The sequence below is a fragment of the Microtus pennsylvanicus genome, chromosome 1 (genome assembly GCF_037038515.1).
Source record: "Microtus pennsylvanicus isolate mMicPen1 chromosome 1, mMicPen1.hap1, whole genome shotgun sequence".
NCBI classification, from domain to species: domain Eukaryota; kingdom Metazoa; phylum Chordata; class Mammalia; order Rodentia; family Cricetidae; genus Microtus; species Microtus pennsylvanicus.
The window spans coordinates 140778550-140795528 of NC_134579.1; the positions used below are offsets into that span (position 1 = coordinate 140778550).

Sequence of the window (16979 nt, forward strand, 5' to 3'; positions counted from 1 at the left end):
CTGAGCCACATGGCTAACAGAGGCAAGAATAATGGGGTAATATAAGTTCTAAGAGTTAAATAAGAAGCCTTAGCTAATGGGTCAATTGGTTTATAACTAATGTAGACCTCGGTGTGATTCTTTGGGATTTAACAGCTGCAGGACTGGGTGGGACAGAAAGCCTCAGTCAACAGAATAGTGCCCAAATTGTGGACAATAGCATCCACAGAAAACATGAGAGAGCTTGAGGAGTAATTCTAGACACAAAATAACAGCATTATTCATGGCTTCTTGGTAGCAGCAGTTTCTTGGGTCTGCTCTGCTTACTAGAGGCAAACAAGTACTCTCATTTAAGAGAGGCTTCCTGAATCCGCTTTAATTGCAAAACCTTGCAGCTCTTTTAAAGATGTCCTGCAACAAAACACTTAAATGGTGCTGATGAAAAGCTGACCACATGCTTTTTGGTGGTGGCAGGGACCTTTAAATGTCATAGAGTTGCAGCAATAAACATGGCTCCGACTGGCACCTCCACTATGAGGCTAAAATCTCAGAAAGCTAAAGAATGGGCTGGATCCAGCCATCAAAGCCACAGCTTTAGTTCTAGGCATATTGCTTAGCAAATTAAAGACTCATATGGTCAGAAAAAAGAGAGATATACAGTAAAGATAGATTCAAAGATGAAAACAATCTCTAAATGGTTTACTGTGTGTTTAAAATTATATGTAGGCTTGGGAGGAAAAAAAAGCATAAAGTCCTTAAAAGAAAAAAAGAGAGTAGTTGGTTGTGGTGGCGCACACCTTTAATTCCAGCACTTGGGAGGCAGAGGCAGAGAACACTCACTCTCTGTGTGTTCAAGGACAGTCTGTTCTACAGAAGGAATTCCAGGACAGCCAAAGATATACAGAGAAACCCTGTCTCAAAAAGTCAAAAATTAAAACTAAAATAAATAGAGGTTAAAATAAAGCCATGTAAAGATGAAAAATACAAGAGAGTCTGGATACTGTATGTTATTATGTTCTCTTTGAATTGTTTGAATGATGAGGAAGGAGCAACCCGCTGCTAAAAGATATCTGTTTATAAATATTGCTGAATTAATACAAGAAAGGTATTTTGAAAATACCTTGACTTCAAAAATGAAGTCAAAAGGTATGTTACTTTGGAGAAGAGGTTTTGCTTTTGTTTCCACAGGAAATGAGAAGCTTTAGATTCATTCTGAGTTAAGAAAAATCAGATTTGATCAAGGAAGACCACCTGAGAAATCTCTGCTAGAAGCAGATGGCCCAGATGTCTAAGTTCTACATCCATAACAGCCTCAAGACTGCTGGCTGAGATGATCAGGCCTCACAGGATACTACAGTCATGACTTGATCATAATTCTAAATTTTCTTTAGGTTCCCATAAGATTATCAGTGCCCCCAACCATCAGGAAGTAGCCTGGAAAATTATGCCCACATTCCCAAAAAATGGACTTTGGATATTTTCCTTTGTTTAGAATGTTGATTACAAGTTGTTATGGATAATGGACAGGAAAAAAGCAAAAAAAAAGATATTAGATTCAGAGTTCTTGTTTTAAAAAGGGGGGAGTGCTGTAGGACAATGGTCTGTACCCTGTCATTTATATTTTAAATAAACGGTGATTGGCCAGTAGCCAGGCAGGAAGTATAGGTAGGGTGACCAGGCAGGAAGTATAGGAGGGACTATGAGAATTATGGGAAGAGGGAAGTACATTCTGTAGTCATGACCCAGCCACAGAAGAAGCAAGATATGACTGCCTTGCAGAATAAGGTACCAAGCCACATGGCTAAAAGAGACGATATAATACAAGTTAATATAAGTTAATGGGGGTAGAGGGCAGAAGAGGGCACCAGCTGTCCTCCTCTATCAATTTGCCCATTCCATTGAGGCAGGATCCCTCCCTGAACCTGGATCTGGAATTCAACAAGATCTAGGAATCCTATCTTCACCATCAAAACTTTAATCAGGAGTCCTATGCTTGTATGAACCAACCCGCTGGCTTATTGTATTGGTACTGAGATATAAAATCCTAGTCATCACAACTATGCAACAAGTGCTCTTATCCAATGAGCCCCAATTACAATGTTTGCAAATCCTATGTTTTATCTATCTATCAGATATTTATCCATCAATCTATACACACCTATGTATGTATCTATTATCTATCATCTATCTATTATCTACTTTCTATCTATTATCTCTATATCTATGTATTATCATCAAGATCATCATCATACTCGTGTATGTGTGAGTGTGTGTATAAATGGTATCATACATATCTGATATCTGAAGAAGCCAAAGAGGTCATCAAATCCCATGAAGCTGGCATTACAGGCAGGTTTTAGCTATCTGACATGGAAGGTCGAACAAAACTCAGGGCTTCTGCAACAACAGCAGTGCTCTTAGCGACTGAGCCACTTCTCCTGCCCTGCCTATTAAGTTTTGAGTTAAGATGTTGTTGAACTGGGTCACCTCTAAAAAAGCCTACCTCCATGAATTTTAAAGATGAACACTTTCTTAACCATTAATGTTGAACATCAAGACTGGTCCCTGTCTCAGCCCCTTGTAGTCACTACCTCCCACTATCCCGACACACCATCAACTGCATCTGTGTTTGAACATCATTTAGATGCAGCAGATGGGAACAAAACTTGCATTTGTGTAGCATTAAGTTGGCAAGTTTCACTTACACCATTGATCTGGTCTGAGGATTGTCAGTTCATTGTTGCAAAAAAATGAATACATCAATATCAAACGTGTACAGAGCTTTTTCTTAGCATGGTCCCCAAACAACACTTGGCACTGATCATTTTCATAGCCTTTCATTTCTATTAGCTACAGTGCCATCTATAGAGAGTAAAGGTTACAGGAGGGTGAGGGAAGGTTATTTGCAACACCACACCATGCTCCCAAGGGCTATCAGCACTGGAGTGTTTTCATGTTCCTGGAACCAATTCCCTGTAGATGCCCTGATGGTTGCACTGCCAGGCATTTTCCCAACTGTCCATACTGCAGTCATGACTCACATTCAGGACTACTACTAGGTGACTATCATTTTCCCTTCCTATGTAACCCAGTGGGTGGGTCAGGGTCGTTCTCTCTGAATGTTGTTAGGAAGCATTGGACAGGTTGAAGATGGACCACAGGAAGCATGGTTCACCTAGCCAGACTGAAAGGTATGGGCATGGAACTAATACATAACTGCATCCATATCTGAATGAATTTTTTTTTGAGATTGAGTCAAATGTAGTTTGAGACTGGCTTCAAAGTGATATGCAGACAAGAATAATTACCGATTCTCTGGTCTCTACTTCTCTTGTGCCAGAATTATAAACAAGTGCTACCCTGTCTTCCTACTCTACAGTGCTGGTGTACTGATTAGGAAATCCAACCAATCAGTGCAGACCCTGCCTATTTGGTGAATTAACCTTCACCTTTAGGTCCTCAGGAGAGAAATAGTGGCCAGGGGAGGGGTACCTATTTACCAGTCTGTGTCTAGGTGTTTTCACAGTGTAACAACAATGTCTGCACCGACTAACCACAACCATCATACCCTTATGCTTGGCAGCTTCGAGAAAAATATGGAGACGTGTTCACAGTGCACCTGGGACCGAGGCCCGTGGTCATGTTGTGTGGGACAGAGGCCATAAGGGAGGCTCTGGTGGACCAAGCTGAGGCTTTCTCTGGCAGGGGGACAATGGCTCTGTTTGACCCAGTTGCACAAGGATATGGTGAGATATGGGACACGGTGAAGTGGCAGATGTGGTCCAGGAAGATGTGGGTGAGAGGTGGAGCCTGAGCTGTGGGGAAGGACTCAGGGTCTTTGAACTTTCATGGTAACCCACCCATGCTTCCCCTGCGTTTTTAGGTATATTCTTTTCCAGTGGCGAACGCTGGAAGACCCTTCGGCGATTCTCTGTGGTCACCATGAAGGACTTAGGCGTAGGCAAGAGGAGTGTGGAGGAGCAGATTCAGGAGGAGGCCCGATGTCTGGTGGAGGAGCTGCGGAAATCCCAGGGTGAGTCCCAGGGAATGGGCAGAAAGGAAGATGGTGACAAAGGCACCTGAGTGCAGAGCCTAAGGAAGAGAAATAGACATACAAGGGTAGAGAAACAAACACACAGAGAGCAGAGGTGGGGGAGAGAGAGAGAGAGAGAGAGAGAGAGAGAGAGAGAGAGAGAGAGAGAGAGAGAGAGAGAGAGGAGACACACACAGAGTATGGAGAGGATGAGATACTGACACAGGTAGAAAGAGAGAATCATAAGGGCAGGAAAGAAATGTGAGGTATTTTGTTTCCAAAACAACTCAGAAACACGTACTGCCCATGGTGGTCACTTCTCTCTAAAAAATCAATCTGTGAATTAATTCTCTTTGTCAATTGGATAGTTTTGGTGGACACTATCCTCTCAGAACTCAGAAGGTGAGGCAAGATGACCATGAGCTCAAGGCCAGCCCTGTCTACAATGTGAGGTCCTGCCTTTGATGTGGCTGTGGCTGAGTTGTGCAGAGCTTACAGCACCATATACAGTGGGCATGGTCATGCATGTTTGTAATCCCAGCACTTCAGAGGTGGAGGCAGGAGGATGAGATTTCCAAGGTCCTCTTCTACTGCACATAGAGTTCAAGACCACTTTGGCTCCCCCTCCGCCCCTGGTCTTATCAAAGATAAATGTGGACTCTAGGTCAATGAAGGGAAGGGAGCAGAAGGACCTGCAGACATGGTCTAAGCAGGGAACCCAGTTTCCTTCCTTGTGAGTGTGCTGGTGAGCAGAGTGGACACAGAGGTTCATGAGAGTTTGACTTTGGTAGAACTCAGAGGGACTCTGGGCACTTTAAGATTCTTTATAACAGGTCACATTAGTGACAACACCGTTGTTTGCACCTCCATTTCTTTACACGGGGCATTTCCCATTTCTTATTGACTTTTCTCTGGAGATCTGAGAGGTCAGTGGGGGTGGGGGTGGAAGGAAAAAATGTGCAGAGGCTGAGAAGAATTATGGGAGAAAGAAGTCAGTGATGGAGGTACTCAGAGGAAGAGATGCAATCTCCAAGGCTGATAGTGAAGCTGTTGAACCCCAGGGAAGGATCCACACAGGATCAGAGATCATGGACAAGACAACCCCAAGAAGAGGAGCGACAGTGGCCCCAATACTGTTAGACTGGCAACAGCCCTCCAACCACCAGGGTCCATGACTGAACCTGGCACACAAAGGCAGCAGGGACTAATGACTTCTGGAACACCACAGAGCTCAGAAGTGAGAGGAAGGGTGGAAGAAGTCAGAGAAAGGATGGAGGAAGTCAGAGAAGGGATGGAGGAAGTCACAGAGGGATGGGGGAAGTCACAGAGGGATGGGGGAAGTCACAGAGGGATGGGGGAAGTCACAGAGAGATGGGGGAAGTCAGAGGAGGGATGGAGGAAGTCACAGAGGGATGGGGGAAGTCAGAGGAGGGATGGAGGAAGTCATAGAAGGGATGGGGGAAGTCACAGAGGGATGGAGGAAGTCACTGAGGGATGGGGGAAGTCAGAGGAGGGATGGAGGAAGTCAGAGAAGGGATGGGGGAAGTCACAAAGGGATGGAGGAAGTCACAGAGGGATGGAAGAAGTCACAGAGGGATGGGGGAAATCACAGAGGGATGGAGGAAGTCACAGAGGGATGGGGGAAGTCACAGAGGGATGGAGGAAGTCACAGAGGGATGGGGGAAGTCACAGAGGGATGGAGGAAGTCACAGAGGGATGGAGGAAGTCACAGAGGGATGGGGGAAGTCAGAAGAGGGATGGAGGAAGTCAGAGGAGGGATGGAGGAAGTCAGAGGAGGGATGGGGGAAATCACAGAGGGATGGAGGAAGTCACAGAGGGATGGGGGAAGTCACAGAGGGATGGAGGAAGTCAGAAGAGGGATGGAGGAAGTCAGAAGAGGGATGGAGGAAGTCACAGAGGGATGGGAAAGTCACAGAGGGATGGGGGAAGTCAGAGGAGGGAGGGAGGAAGTCAGAAGAGGGATGGAGGAAGTCACAGAGGGATGGGGGAAGTCAGAGGAGGGATGGAGGAAATCAGAGAAGGGATGGAGGAAGTCACAGAGGGATGGGGGAAGTCAGAGGAGGGATGGAGGAAGTCAGAGAAGGGTGGAAGAAGTCAGAGAACGGATGGAAGAAGTCCAAGAAGAGATGGAGGAAATCAGAAAAGGGATGGAGGAAGTCAGAGGAGGGAGGGATGGAGGAAGACTGGAAGATGCACATGGACTGTGCAGGACTTGGAAATTCACACAGCCATCCCTGAACCCTTCTCTGCACCATTCCCTCCAGGAGGAGTTAACTATCAGCTCAGAGTCAGGATGTTGTCCTGGGAGGAGAAGTGGTGTGGAGACTGACTACACACACTCCACCTCTCTGTCCCAGCATCCTAGCTCCAGTAATGATTAGCTGAGTTTCCTTGGTGAAGGTGCCCCCTTCTGTGTATATAAATAGCACTTTATAATCTCTATATTACTGAGGAAAGTTAAATAAAAGTATGCGTGCATCTCTGAGCAAAGAGCCCAGACTCTTATGTGCATCTTATGTGCAAATGTGGTAGCAGCTGTTGCTGTTCATTGAGCAGTGAGTGGTGAGGACACCATAACAGAGATGGGGCTGAAGCCAAATATTTCCCTGGTTCTATACCCCTATCTCCTGTCCTGTGTCCTCATCCTCTAGGAACACCTCTGGACCCCACCTTCCTCTTCCAGTACTTCACGGCCAACATCATCTGCTCCATTGTCTTTGGAGAACGTGTTGATAAAAAAGACCGCCAGTTCCTGCACATGCTAGACCTGATCTATCAGACCATCTTGCTCACCAGCTCATTCTCAGGCCAGGTCAGTGGGTGGGAAGAGTGGAACTTCCAAGGCAGAGAAAAGAAGAGACTGTTCTTTGGGCAAAAAAGGGAATATCTTGGGGGCTGGAGAGATGGCTCAGTGGTTAAGAGCATTGGCTGCTCTTCCAAAGGTCCTGAGTTCAATTCCCAGCAACCACATGGTGGCTCACAACCATCTGTAATGAGGTCTGGTGCCCTCTTCTGGCCTGCAGACATACACACAGACAGAACATTGTATACATAATAAAAAAATTTTAAAAAGGGGAATATCTTAGGGCTGGAAGAATGGCGGAAACAACATGGAAAAGCAAGGTGCCTGTGTCCTAGAGGAATTGAGGGAGGAAAGAGCAGAACAAAAGAAGAATGTTAAGCAGGATGGAGAGGCTTGAATGCAGAAATACAGACCCATCCGGACATGAGAAAATGATGGCATGGGGGATGCAGAGGACAGAGGACACACTATTTCATGTCCGAGCCCCTGAGTTCATCCCCAGGACTTGGTGGTGTACAACACATGAAATTCCAGCATTTTGGTGTTGGAGACTGGGCTATCAGAAATTCGGGCTGGTCCTAGGCTACATGTTGAATTTAAATCCAGTCTAGCATAAATGTGTTAAAAATAAAATACCCCACAAATTGAAACAAATTAAGACAAAACAGCAAGGTGACTGGGAGAGATAGCAGAGAAGAAAAGGGAGATACAGAGATGTAAAATGAAGGTTAGAGACTGATTTAGAGATACAGTTCAAAGGCATGTGTATGTATGGTGTGCATGTATGATGTGTGTGTGTCTGTGTCTGTGTTCCTTCATGACATCTGTGGACCTAGGAGCACTGGCCCCTTCCTGAGACCTGATAACTCCATGTGACCCGCTGGGCCCTTCTTTCTTTCAGATGTTTGAGCTCTATTCGGGTTTCCTGAAGTTCTTTCCTGGTACCCATCGACAAATCTACAAAAACATGCAGGAAATCCTTGACTACATTGGCCACAGCGTGGAGAAGCACCGGGAAACCTTGGACCCAAACAATCCAAGAGACTTTATTGATACCTACCTTATACACATGGAGAAGGTAAGTCCTGCATGAATGAGAGGGGATGGCTGAGAGTGAAGGCTGAGGATGTGAGCGGAGGAAAGGGGGGCAGAGGATGGGGAGGAGAGACAGGAAATGGAGTAGAAGAGATGCAGAAGTGTCTGGAAAATGATGAAAATAAAAGGAGGAGAAAATGTGATAGGGAGAAAGAAGTTTTGGAAAGAAACACAGAGTGAGGGACAAAAGGCAGGAAAGGCCTCAGAGAAAGAAAGAACCTGGGAGACAAACCGTGCTAAACTACAAGAGAGCACAGTAGAGAGAGAAGACAGAGAAGAGACCAAGTGACATTGTCAAGGACTGAAAAATGCCATGTGGTCCAGATAGTGAAACAGAAGGACAGTTCCCAGGATGTGTGTGCATCTCCTTGCAAGGCTCCAGGCACCCTGATCCTCCCTTCGCTCTCCCATCTGGAACCAGGAGAAGTCCAACCAACACACAGAGTTCCATCACCAGAACCTCATGATTTCTGTGCTGTCTCTCTTCTTTGCTGGCACGGAGACCAGCAGTACCACACTCTGCTATGGCTTCCTGTTCATGCTCAAATTCCCCCATGTTGCAGGTGAGTTTGGGAGCTTCTAGCTCCCTATTGGCTATAGAGGTTTGTGTGGATAAAAGAGACATGGGCTTCTTACATATAGAACTCTGAAAGCTTTGGCCTCCTTCTAAACTAAGACAGTGCTATGGGTGGTTGATCCATATAACCATCTATCCTTCCAGCCACTCTTTCTTCCCTCCTTCTTTCCTTCTGTCTTTACACCATTCACTCATCTTTCTGTCCTTCCACCTCTTCATCCATTTACCCATTCTATTCATTTACCCATCCACTATCTACCCATCCATATATTCATCTACATACCTATTCACCCACGCATGTAATCCTCTGCCCCATCTTCTCTATACCCATAGATTATTAATCCTTGATTCTTTCATCTCTGTTTGACCCAATGACATATATTTCACTCATTTATTTGGATGAATCAGTTTATGAGTTTTATCCTTTATCACAGCTGGTTTGGCAGGCTCTCTGTCATTGATTCACGGGTTCATTCATATACAAATCTTCTCATTCCTTAATCCTTCCCAATGGCCTTTGAATTCACCCTTCACGTGTCTATCTATTCTTCCATGTACCCATTTAATAATTCATTCATTTATCTGTGATTATTTATCATTCAATACACCTACCTGTTTATTCCTATATTTGTTCATTTATTCATTCACATATTCCTTTGCTAAACCTAACATCACTTCATTATTGGTTAGTTATGTTCATTGATTTATTTGTGTATGAGCCTTTGTTGATTTATTATTTGAGTAATACAATGAGTGAGAAGTGGAACGTGGACATCCAGTGCTGGAAGAAGCTACTTGTTTGTTTCCCGGCCACCTGGCATGCTAGACTCAATATAATCCCAAACTCTCTCAGGTTTAAAGTGGATTGTAGTTGTCCATGTTGGTGCCAATTTGTTGGCAGAGAAAGTTGCTTTTTGGTTCCCAGCTGCTTAGCCCCAAAATGATCACACAGAAACTGTATTAATTAAATCACTGCTTGGCCCATTAGCTCTATTTTCTTATTGACTAACTCTTATATATTAATTTAGCCCATTTCTATTAATCTGTGTATTGCTACTGGCTATGGCTTACTGGCTAAAGTTCCAGTGTCTATCTCCAGCAGGGCTTCCTTCCTCCCAGCATTCAGTTTAGTCTTCCCTGCCTAACTAATTTCTGCCCTATCAGCAGGCCCAAAGCAGCTTCTTTATTAATCAATAATATTCACAGTATACAGAGGGGAATCCCACATCACCTCCCCTTTTCTGTTTAAATAAAAAGGAAGGCTTTACCTTCAACATAGTAAAATTACATATAACAAAACAGGTATCACGCAAAAATTATAGTTACAATATTTGTATCTACTTTATCTGTTATCATAACGAAGGAAAACTATAACTATCAATTCTCCAACTTCATCAAAGACTCCCAAAAAATATAATATTAAAGCATTTTAAATGCCATTTTCTATAGTCTTTGAAAGGTTTGAAGAATGCCTATCTATCTGAAATACAACTCTGTACAGCTAAAAAAAAATCTTAAATGACTAAATGAGCTGCACAAACACAATACCTTAATCAAAACCAGGAATATACATATAACAAAATTGACCTTAAAATTTTATCAATAAACCAAGATACATACGAATGCAAGTATCTATAGCATATCCCCCTTGAATGTAAACAAACATTTGTAAGCAATATTTGGGAATATGGGCATAGTTTTCTCCTAACTGTTTCCTGCTGTTTATTGGGTGAAGTAATTTGTTGAGGGGTGTTCAAGTCAACCTTCCAGAGGGTCTTGGTCCACCAAAGCACATTAGTCTGGAAGCCATCCACAGGTTCTCATCCTCTGTGGAAACAAAAGAAGAACCTCTTTTCCAAAGCAACATATTCTTAGACCCATAGTCTGAAGTCAAAATACCTTTAAAATATATATGTTGGTTTAGCTTAGCAGTCCCCAAAATTAAATGTCTCTCTGCAGTCAAAAAATTCAAAGAAAACACAATAATATACATAATCCAGACTTTGAATTTCCCATCTTTATGTGGCTTATTCCTTCTTTACTCCTTTTAATCTAGAAGTCTTACTCTGTCTCATTAAAGACTTTACCATTTTAACCATTTACTTGTTTTTATAACTGTCTATATTCTTTTTCTTCTCTCTCCCATGCCTATGTACATTTATCCAACACTGTTACCCATTTAGAGGTCTTTTCTATCTGAATCTGTCTTTATTGTGTATCGGTAATTCTTTTTTTTTTTTTTTTTTTTTTTTGGTTTTTTCGAGACAGGGTTTCTCTGTCGCTTTGGAGCCTGTCCTGGAACTAGCTCTTGTAGAACAGGCTGGTCTCGAACTCACAGAGATCCGCCTGCCTCTGCCTCCCGAGTGCTGGGATTAAAGGCATGCGCCACCATCGCCCAGCTGTATCGGTAATTCTTAACTATCCAGGAGCACTTCTTAATATGCTAAGCACTTCTTAAAAACTTAAGCTGCAGCATTGCTAGATTAAATATGATACAGCCTGTTTACTCCACACAGTCCAACATGGTGGAAATCCATTCACCACCTCTGCAAGCTGTGCACATTGCCCAATTCCAAGTATGCAGTCGGTCTATGTGAAGTTATTAAGCAGTTTATAACATGCTGTTTACAAACCCCATTTAAATGCTCAGCCTTCTGAAAGAGCCAGAGGTCATGCTGGCAGCATGGCCCAGAAAACTGGCATTTCAAAACAGTGTGGCATTTTTTCTGCTATGGCTAAATTAGCAAGACCACTCTTAAAGGAGCCACAGCATGCCGCCAGGAAACAAAGACCATTTGGGGGAAAAATGTGGCTAAACTTTGAATTTTTGCTTCTAGAGTTCTTTTCCAACCTTTCTCAGGATTTATATGGATTTAGTCCACCACATTGGTACACCAATTTGTTGGCAGAGAGAGGCATTTTTTTGGTTCCCATCTGCTTAGCCACAATAATCACACAGAAACTGTATTAATTAAATCACTGCTTGGGCTATTAGCTCTAGTTTCTTATTGGCTAACTCTTACATATTAATTTAACCTATTTCTATTAATCTTTGTATCACCACATGGCTGTGGCTTACTGGCTAAAGTTCCAGCATCTGTCTTCAGCGAGGCAACATGGCTTCTCTCTGACTCCGCCTTTCTTCCTCCTAGCATTCAATTTAGTCTTCCCCACCCACCTAAGTTCTGCCCTATCAACAGGCCCAACGCAGCTTTTTTTTATTAACCAATGATATTCACAGCATTCAGAGGGGAATCCCACATCAACCCAGTTTTGCTTTACTCATTTCACTCACTCAGCAATCTTTCCTTTAGTAACCGACTCATTCATTGCTTGGCTGACTTACACACTCACATTCTAAGAATTTGAAATCGATGTGATGTTGTTGTGAGTTTGTCTACGTGGCTCATGTGTGGAGGTGGGAGGACAACTTTGTGCAGTTGAGTCTCTCCTGCATATTCCCATGGGTTCTGATGTCAAAGCCAGGCTTTCAGGATGGAAATCAATGCATTTGCTGACTGAGCCCTTTCATCAGTCAATATACTCACCAATGTGTTCATATTCTGTATTCAGTTATACACAGATTAATTTACTTCCCTTTTATTCCTGAGAATATAGCCTCAGATATTTAACCTGTATTTTTTTTACAAACGTTCATTGCTGTTTTGTGTGCATATATGTCTGTGTGAGGGTGTTGGACATCCTGGACCTGGATTCACAGATAGTATGAGCTGCCATGAGGCTACAGAGAATCGAACCTGGGTCCTCTTCAAGAGCTGTCAGTGTTCTTATCCACTAACCCAGCTCTCCAGCACCCTGAATTTCTATATATAAATTCCATGCAAAGAATTCTGTCTGTCTGTCTGACTCTGGTGTGTGTTATGTAGGAACATTACATTTGAAATGGAAAGAATTCTTACCATCTCCCCCTCAAGCACTCACTCAAACTGACAAATGAAAAATAGCCCTTTTCTGTGGGTTTTCCTTTTCTCTCTTTTATGAGCAAGGCTGGAGCTTTGGAGAAAGTCTCTAACATAACTCTAAGCATGACTGGAGAGACAGGTGCCCAAAAAAGCACAGGTGTGCATGTCCCAGAGTGCACTGTTTTTCTCCACAGTCTCCTGGCTCTGCACCATTCCTAGGCTATTGGCTCACAGAAAACAGAGTCACTGTGCATTGCCTCCGTGAAGGGGGAGGGTCATTATTTGTTGCTTCCCTTTTTTCTATGCAGAGAAAGTCCAAAAGGAGATCGATCAGGTGATCGGCTCACACCGCCCACCAACCCTAGAGGACCGCACCAAAATGCCTTACACTGATGCGGTCATCCACGAGATTCAGAGATTTTCAGATCTCGTCCCGATTGGAGCGCCACACAAAGTCACCAAAGACACTTTGTTCCGAGGGTACCTGCTCCCCAAGGTGAGACCAGCTGCAATTCCACATCTCTATGCCATCATCAATCCCCGTTCTCCCAATCACCACCCTCAGCCTGTTTGTGGTTTCCCAGCATTCTGGGGTTCCCTAAGACTAACTGCCTGCATATGGGAATCAGCATATGCTAATATCTTTGTCTCTCACAATGTCTCCTAGAACACTGAAGTGTACCCCATCCTGAGTGCAGCTCTCCATGACCCACGGTACTTTGAACAACCAGATGCCTTCAATCCTGACCACTTCCTGGATGCCAGTGGGGCTCTGAAGAAAAATGAAGCTTTTATGCCCTTCTCTATAGGTGAGAGGGACCTTGCTTCCTTTCCAGGACACTAGAGGGCAGGCTCGCCCTTCAGGACACAGTCAGGACTAGGTCTACCTTTAGGTCTATTCCCAGCTGCTAAGCCTGAATCATCCCTTTCACCCTGGCTACAGTCCCAGGAGGGGACTCTTGAACATAAGGAGCATTCTACTCAGGAGGATTTTGGAGAGTCATTTAAAAGCCTCTAAACCTGAGCAAATCCATTTTCTTTCTTATTTTATTATTAGAGGAAAGCCTTTTTAACAAGTGAAAATCGTGATTAAATGCCTGACAAAGAACAAAGGATGTCCACAGAGAACACAAGGGACTAAGTACACAACCAGGTTCCTCCCGCTGCTCCCAGAAATAAACAACAGATTGATTAATAGAGAGGATGTGTAGACAATTACAATAAAGTAGTCCCACACTGGCTCAGAATGGAGTATAAAGGGTTTCTATTGAGGGGTAGACGCACAGATCAGTGTTCTGCATGAGCAGAGAAAAGAACCAAATCCAGCAGCCAAGAGGGCTGAGCACATTGCTACATCTGTTTATGTAGTGCATGTGGCCAGGCCCAGAGTGTGCCAGTATCTTAAAGGCTATTGGCTGAAGGAGTTCCCACAGCAGGAAAAGGAGCACAGATATTCCCAGGACAGGATGTTCAGGATGTCTTTAAAGTCAGTGCAGCAATGCCCACGTAAAGTCCCAAAGGAGCAGAAGACAGTTCCTCCACTTTAGAAAGTGCAATTATCAAAATAATCCATCTGCTGTTTTCCAGTTGCATCAAATCCATCAGTTCTGTCTTTTCCTATTAGACATTTGTTTATTTATTGTCCCCTTTTATTAAAAATAGATTCTTTCCTCATACAATATATTCTGATTACAGTTTTCCCTTCCCTCTCCTCCTCCCAGTCCCTCTCCAACTTCCCCCCCCCCGCTTAGTATACATCCCTTTCTGTCTCTCATTAGAAAAGAACAGGCTTCTAAGTGATAACAACCAAACATGATGGAATTAAATAGAAGATGAAACAAAAACCATCACTTCAATGTTATACAGTGCAAGTCAACAGAAAAAGTAGAGCCCAAAGAAGGCACTAGAACCAGAGACCCACTCATCCACACACTCAGGAATCCATGGGAACACTAAACTGAAAGCTTTAAGATGTGCACAGAGGACCTGGTGCAGACCCGAGCAGGCTCTGTGCCTGCTGCCTCAGTCTGAGTTCACATGAGCTTTGCTCAGTTGGTTCAGAGCCTCGTTCTCTTGGTGTCCTGCATCCCCTCCGTCTCTTACCCTCTTTCTGCCTCCTCTTCCTCTGGGTGCTTTGAGCTATGAGGGGAGGGTTTTGACAAAGACATTCCATTTAGATCTCTGTGTTCCAAAGTTTCTCTCTCCTTGAAACCTCTGGCTGTGTCTCTGTGTATTTGTTTCCATCTGTTGCAAGGGGAAGCTTCTCTGGTGATGGCTGAATAAGGAAGGCATTGATTTATGAGTGTAGCAGAATATCTTTAAGAGTTTTTTGTTATTTTTTTCCTTTTGAGCAATAGCATTTTTTATCCTATGTCTCTGGGCTATCTAGTCCCTGGTTTTTGGTCACTCAAGCAATGCCGCATATTCAAACCATACATTGGATAATTACTCCCACAATACACTGCATTGTGCCGCTGTTGAGCACTAGTATTTCGTGCAGGCAGGATAACATGGTTCATCAAAGGTTTTGTGGCTGGATTGGTGTATACATTTCTCATTTGGTAGCCTGTAGAATACTTCCTATACCGAAGATGCTAGAACACGGGGGTGAAGGTTCTATATAGACACCAGCTACATGTCTCCAGTTCAATGAGCTATGTGGGAATTGTCTTCAGCAATGAGGCCTTGCTGTCAGTTTGTGGATTCAACGTACTGTCTTGGTAACAGCCTTGGGTTGTTTGGGGTCTTCCATGGGACCCCTTTGGCCATAAACTCAATTGAATGTAGCCAAGTCCTGGAACTAGAAGCTTCATTTAGTGAGAAGAGATGGCCAGTTGGGACCATGTCTCCCTCATTATTTGGAGACCTCATTCGAATTGCCTTTCTTTAGTTTAGGAAGTTTCTACTGCACTAGGTTTCCATACCAACACTCAAAGCCCCTCAATTCTAGCTGTCTCTCCCCACACTCTATCCCTCAAGCCCATCTCTCCTCCCACCTGATCTCTCCATTCCTGTCCCTTCTGATGCCCCTAGACCACCCATGAACTCTATTCTATTATCCCCTCTCAGGGAGATTTATATTCCCCTCCTAGTACTTTTGTCTGTATCTAACCTTTCTGGGTCTATGGATTGTAGTTTATTTATCAATTATTTAATGGTTAATATCCACTTGTAAGTGAGTACATGCCATGTTTATCTTTCTGGTCTGGGCTACCTCACTCAGGATTTTTTTCTAGTTGCTTCCATTTGCCTGCAAATTTCATGATGCCAGTTTTTTTAAACATCCGAATAATACTCCATTGTATACATGTAACAAATCTTCTTTATCCCTCTGATGAGGAATATCCCTATGATGAGGAATATGTAGGATGTTTCCAATTCTGGGTATTACAAAAAGAGCAACAATGGGCATGGTTGAGAAAGTATCAATGTGGTAGGATTAAATCCTTTGGGTGTATGCCCAAGAGTGGTATAGCCAGATCTTGAGCTAGATCAATTTCTTACTTTCTAAGGAAGTACCACACTAATTTCCACAATGACTGTATAAGTGTGCACTCTCACCAGCAATGGAGGAGTGTTCCCCTTACTCCACATCCTCTCCAGCATGAGCTGTCACTTGTGTTATTGATCCTAGGCATTCTGAACATGTAAGATGGAATCTCCTAGTCATTTTGATTTACATTTTTCTGAAGACTAAGAATGTTGAATATTTTGTTAAGTTTTTTTCAGCCATTTGAGTTTTTCCTGTTAAAAATTCTCTGCTGTGATCTGTATCCCATTTTTAAATTGGATTATCTGATCCTTTATGTCTAATTTTTTGAGTTCTTTATATATTTTGAATATTATTTCAGCTTTAGAAGTGGAGTTGGTAATAATGTTTACCATTCCATAAGTTGACTTTTTGTACAAATGATAGTGTCCTTTGCCTTGCAAAACCTTCTCAGTTTCATGAGTTTTACTAGATCACTTTTAATAGTTGATCTTGGTGTCTGTATTCTTGCTCTGTTAATAAAGTCATCACCTCTGTCAATGAGTTCAAGGCTCTTCCCCACTTTCTCTTCTATTATGTTCAGTGTATCTGGCTTTATGTTAAGGCCTTTGATCCATATGAAGTTGAGTGTGTGTAGTTAGGTAAGTATGGACCTATTTGCATTCTCCTACATGCAGTCATCCGATTTGACCAGCACCATTTGTTGAGGATGCTGTCTTTTTTCCCAGTGTGTATTTCTGGCTTCTTTTGAAGGATTTTTTTTTTTTTACTATGCTAACCCTACTGATTCATCAGTATAGAAGATCTTTCTATCTTCTCATGTCTTCTCTAATTCTATCTTCAAAGACTTGGAATTTTTTGGGTCACATACATGTGCACACGCACAAACACACACACAATTATATCATCTGATAATAAGTATACTTGGACTTTTTCCTTTTCAATTTGTATGCCCTTGATCTCCTTCAGTTGCTTTATTACTCTAGCTAAGACTTCAGGTATTCTATTGAATAGATGTGGAGATTTTAGAAAACATTGTCATGTTCTGAATTTCAGTG

General features: G+C 43.0%; 1 protein-coding gene across 1 annotated transcript in view; it reads left to right on the top strand.

The window, feature by feature from the left end:
- Positions 1 to 16979, top strand: part of LOC142859156 (cytochrome P450 2B1-like) — a 37213-nt gene that overhangs the window by 9497 nt on the left and 10737 nt on the right. The window contains exons 2-8 of the mRNA XM_075989523.1: positions 3563 to 3725; positions 3863 to 4012; positions 6685 to 6845; positions 7738 to 7914; positions 8353 to 8494; positions 12740 to 12927; positions 13099 to 13240. Coding sequence (XP_075845638.1) covers positions 3563 to 3725; positions 3863 to 4012; positions 6685 to 6845; positions 7738 to 7914; positions 8353 to 8494; positions 12740 to 12927; positions 13099 to 13240 — 1123 coding nt within the window. The remainder of the gene's footprint in view (positions 1 to 3562; positions 3726 to 3862; positions 4013 to 6684; positions 6846 to 7737; positions 7915 to 8352; positions 8495 to 12739; positions 12928 to 13098; positions 13241 to 16979) is intronic.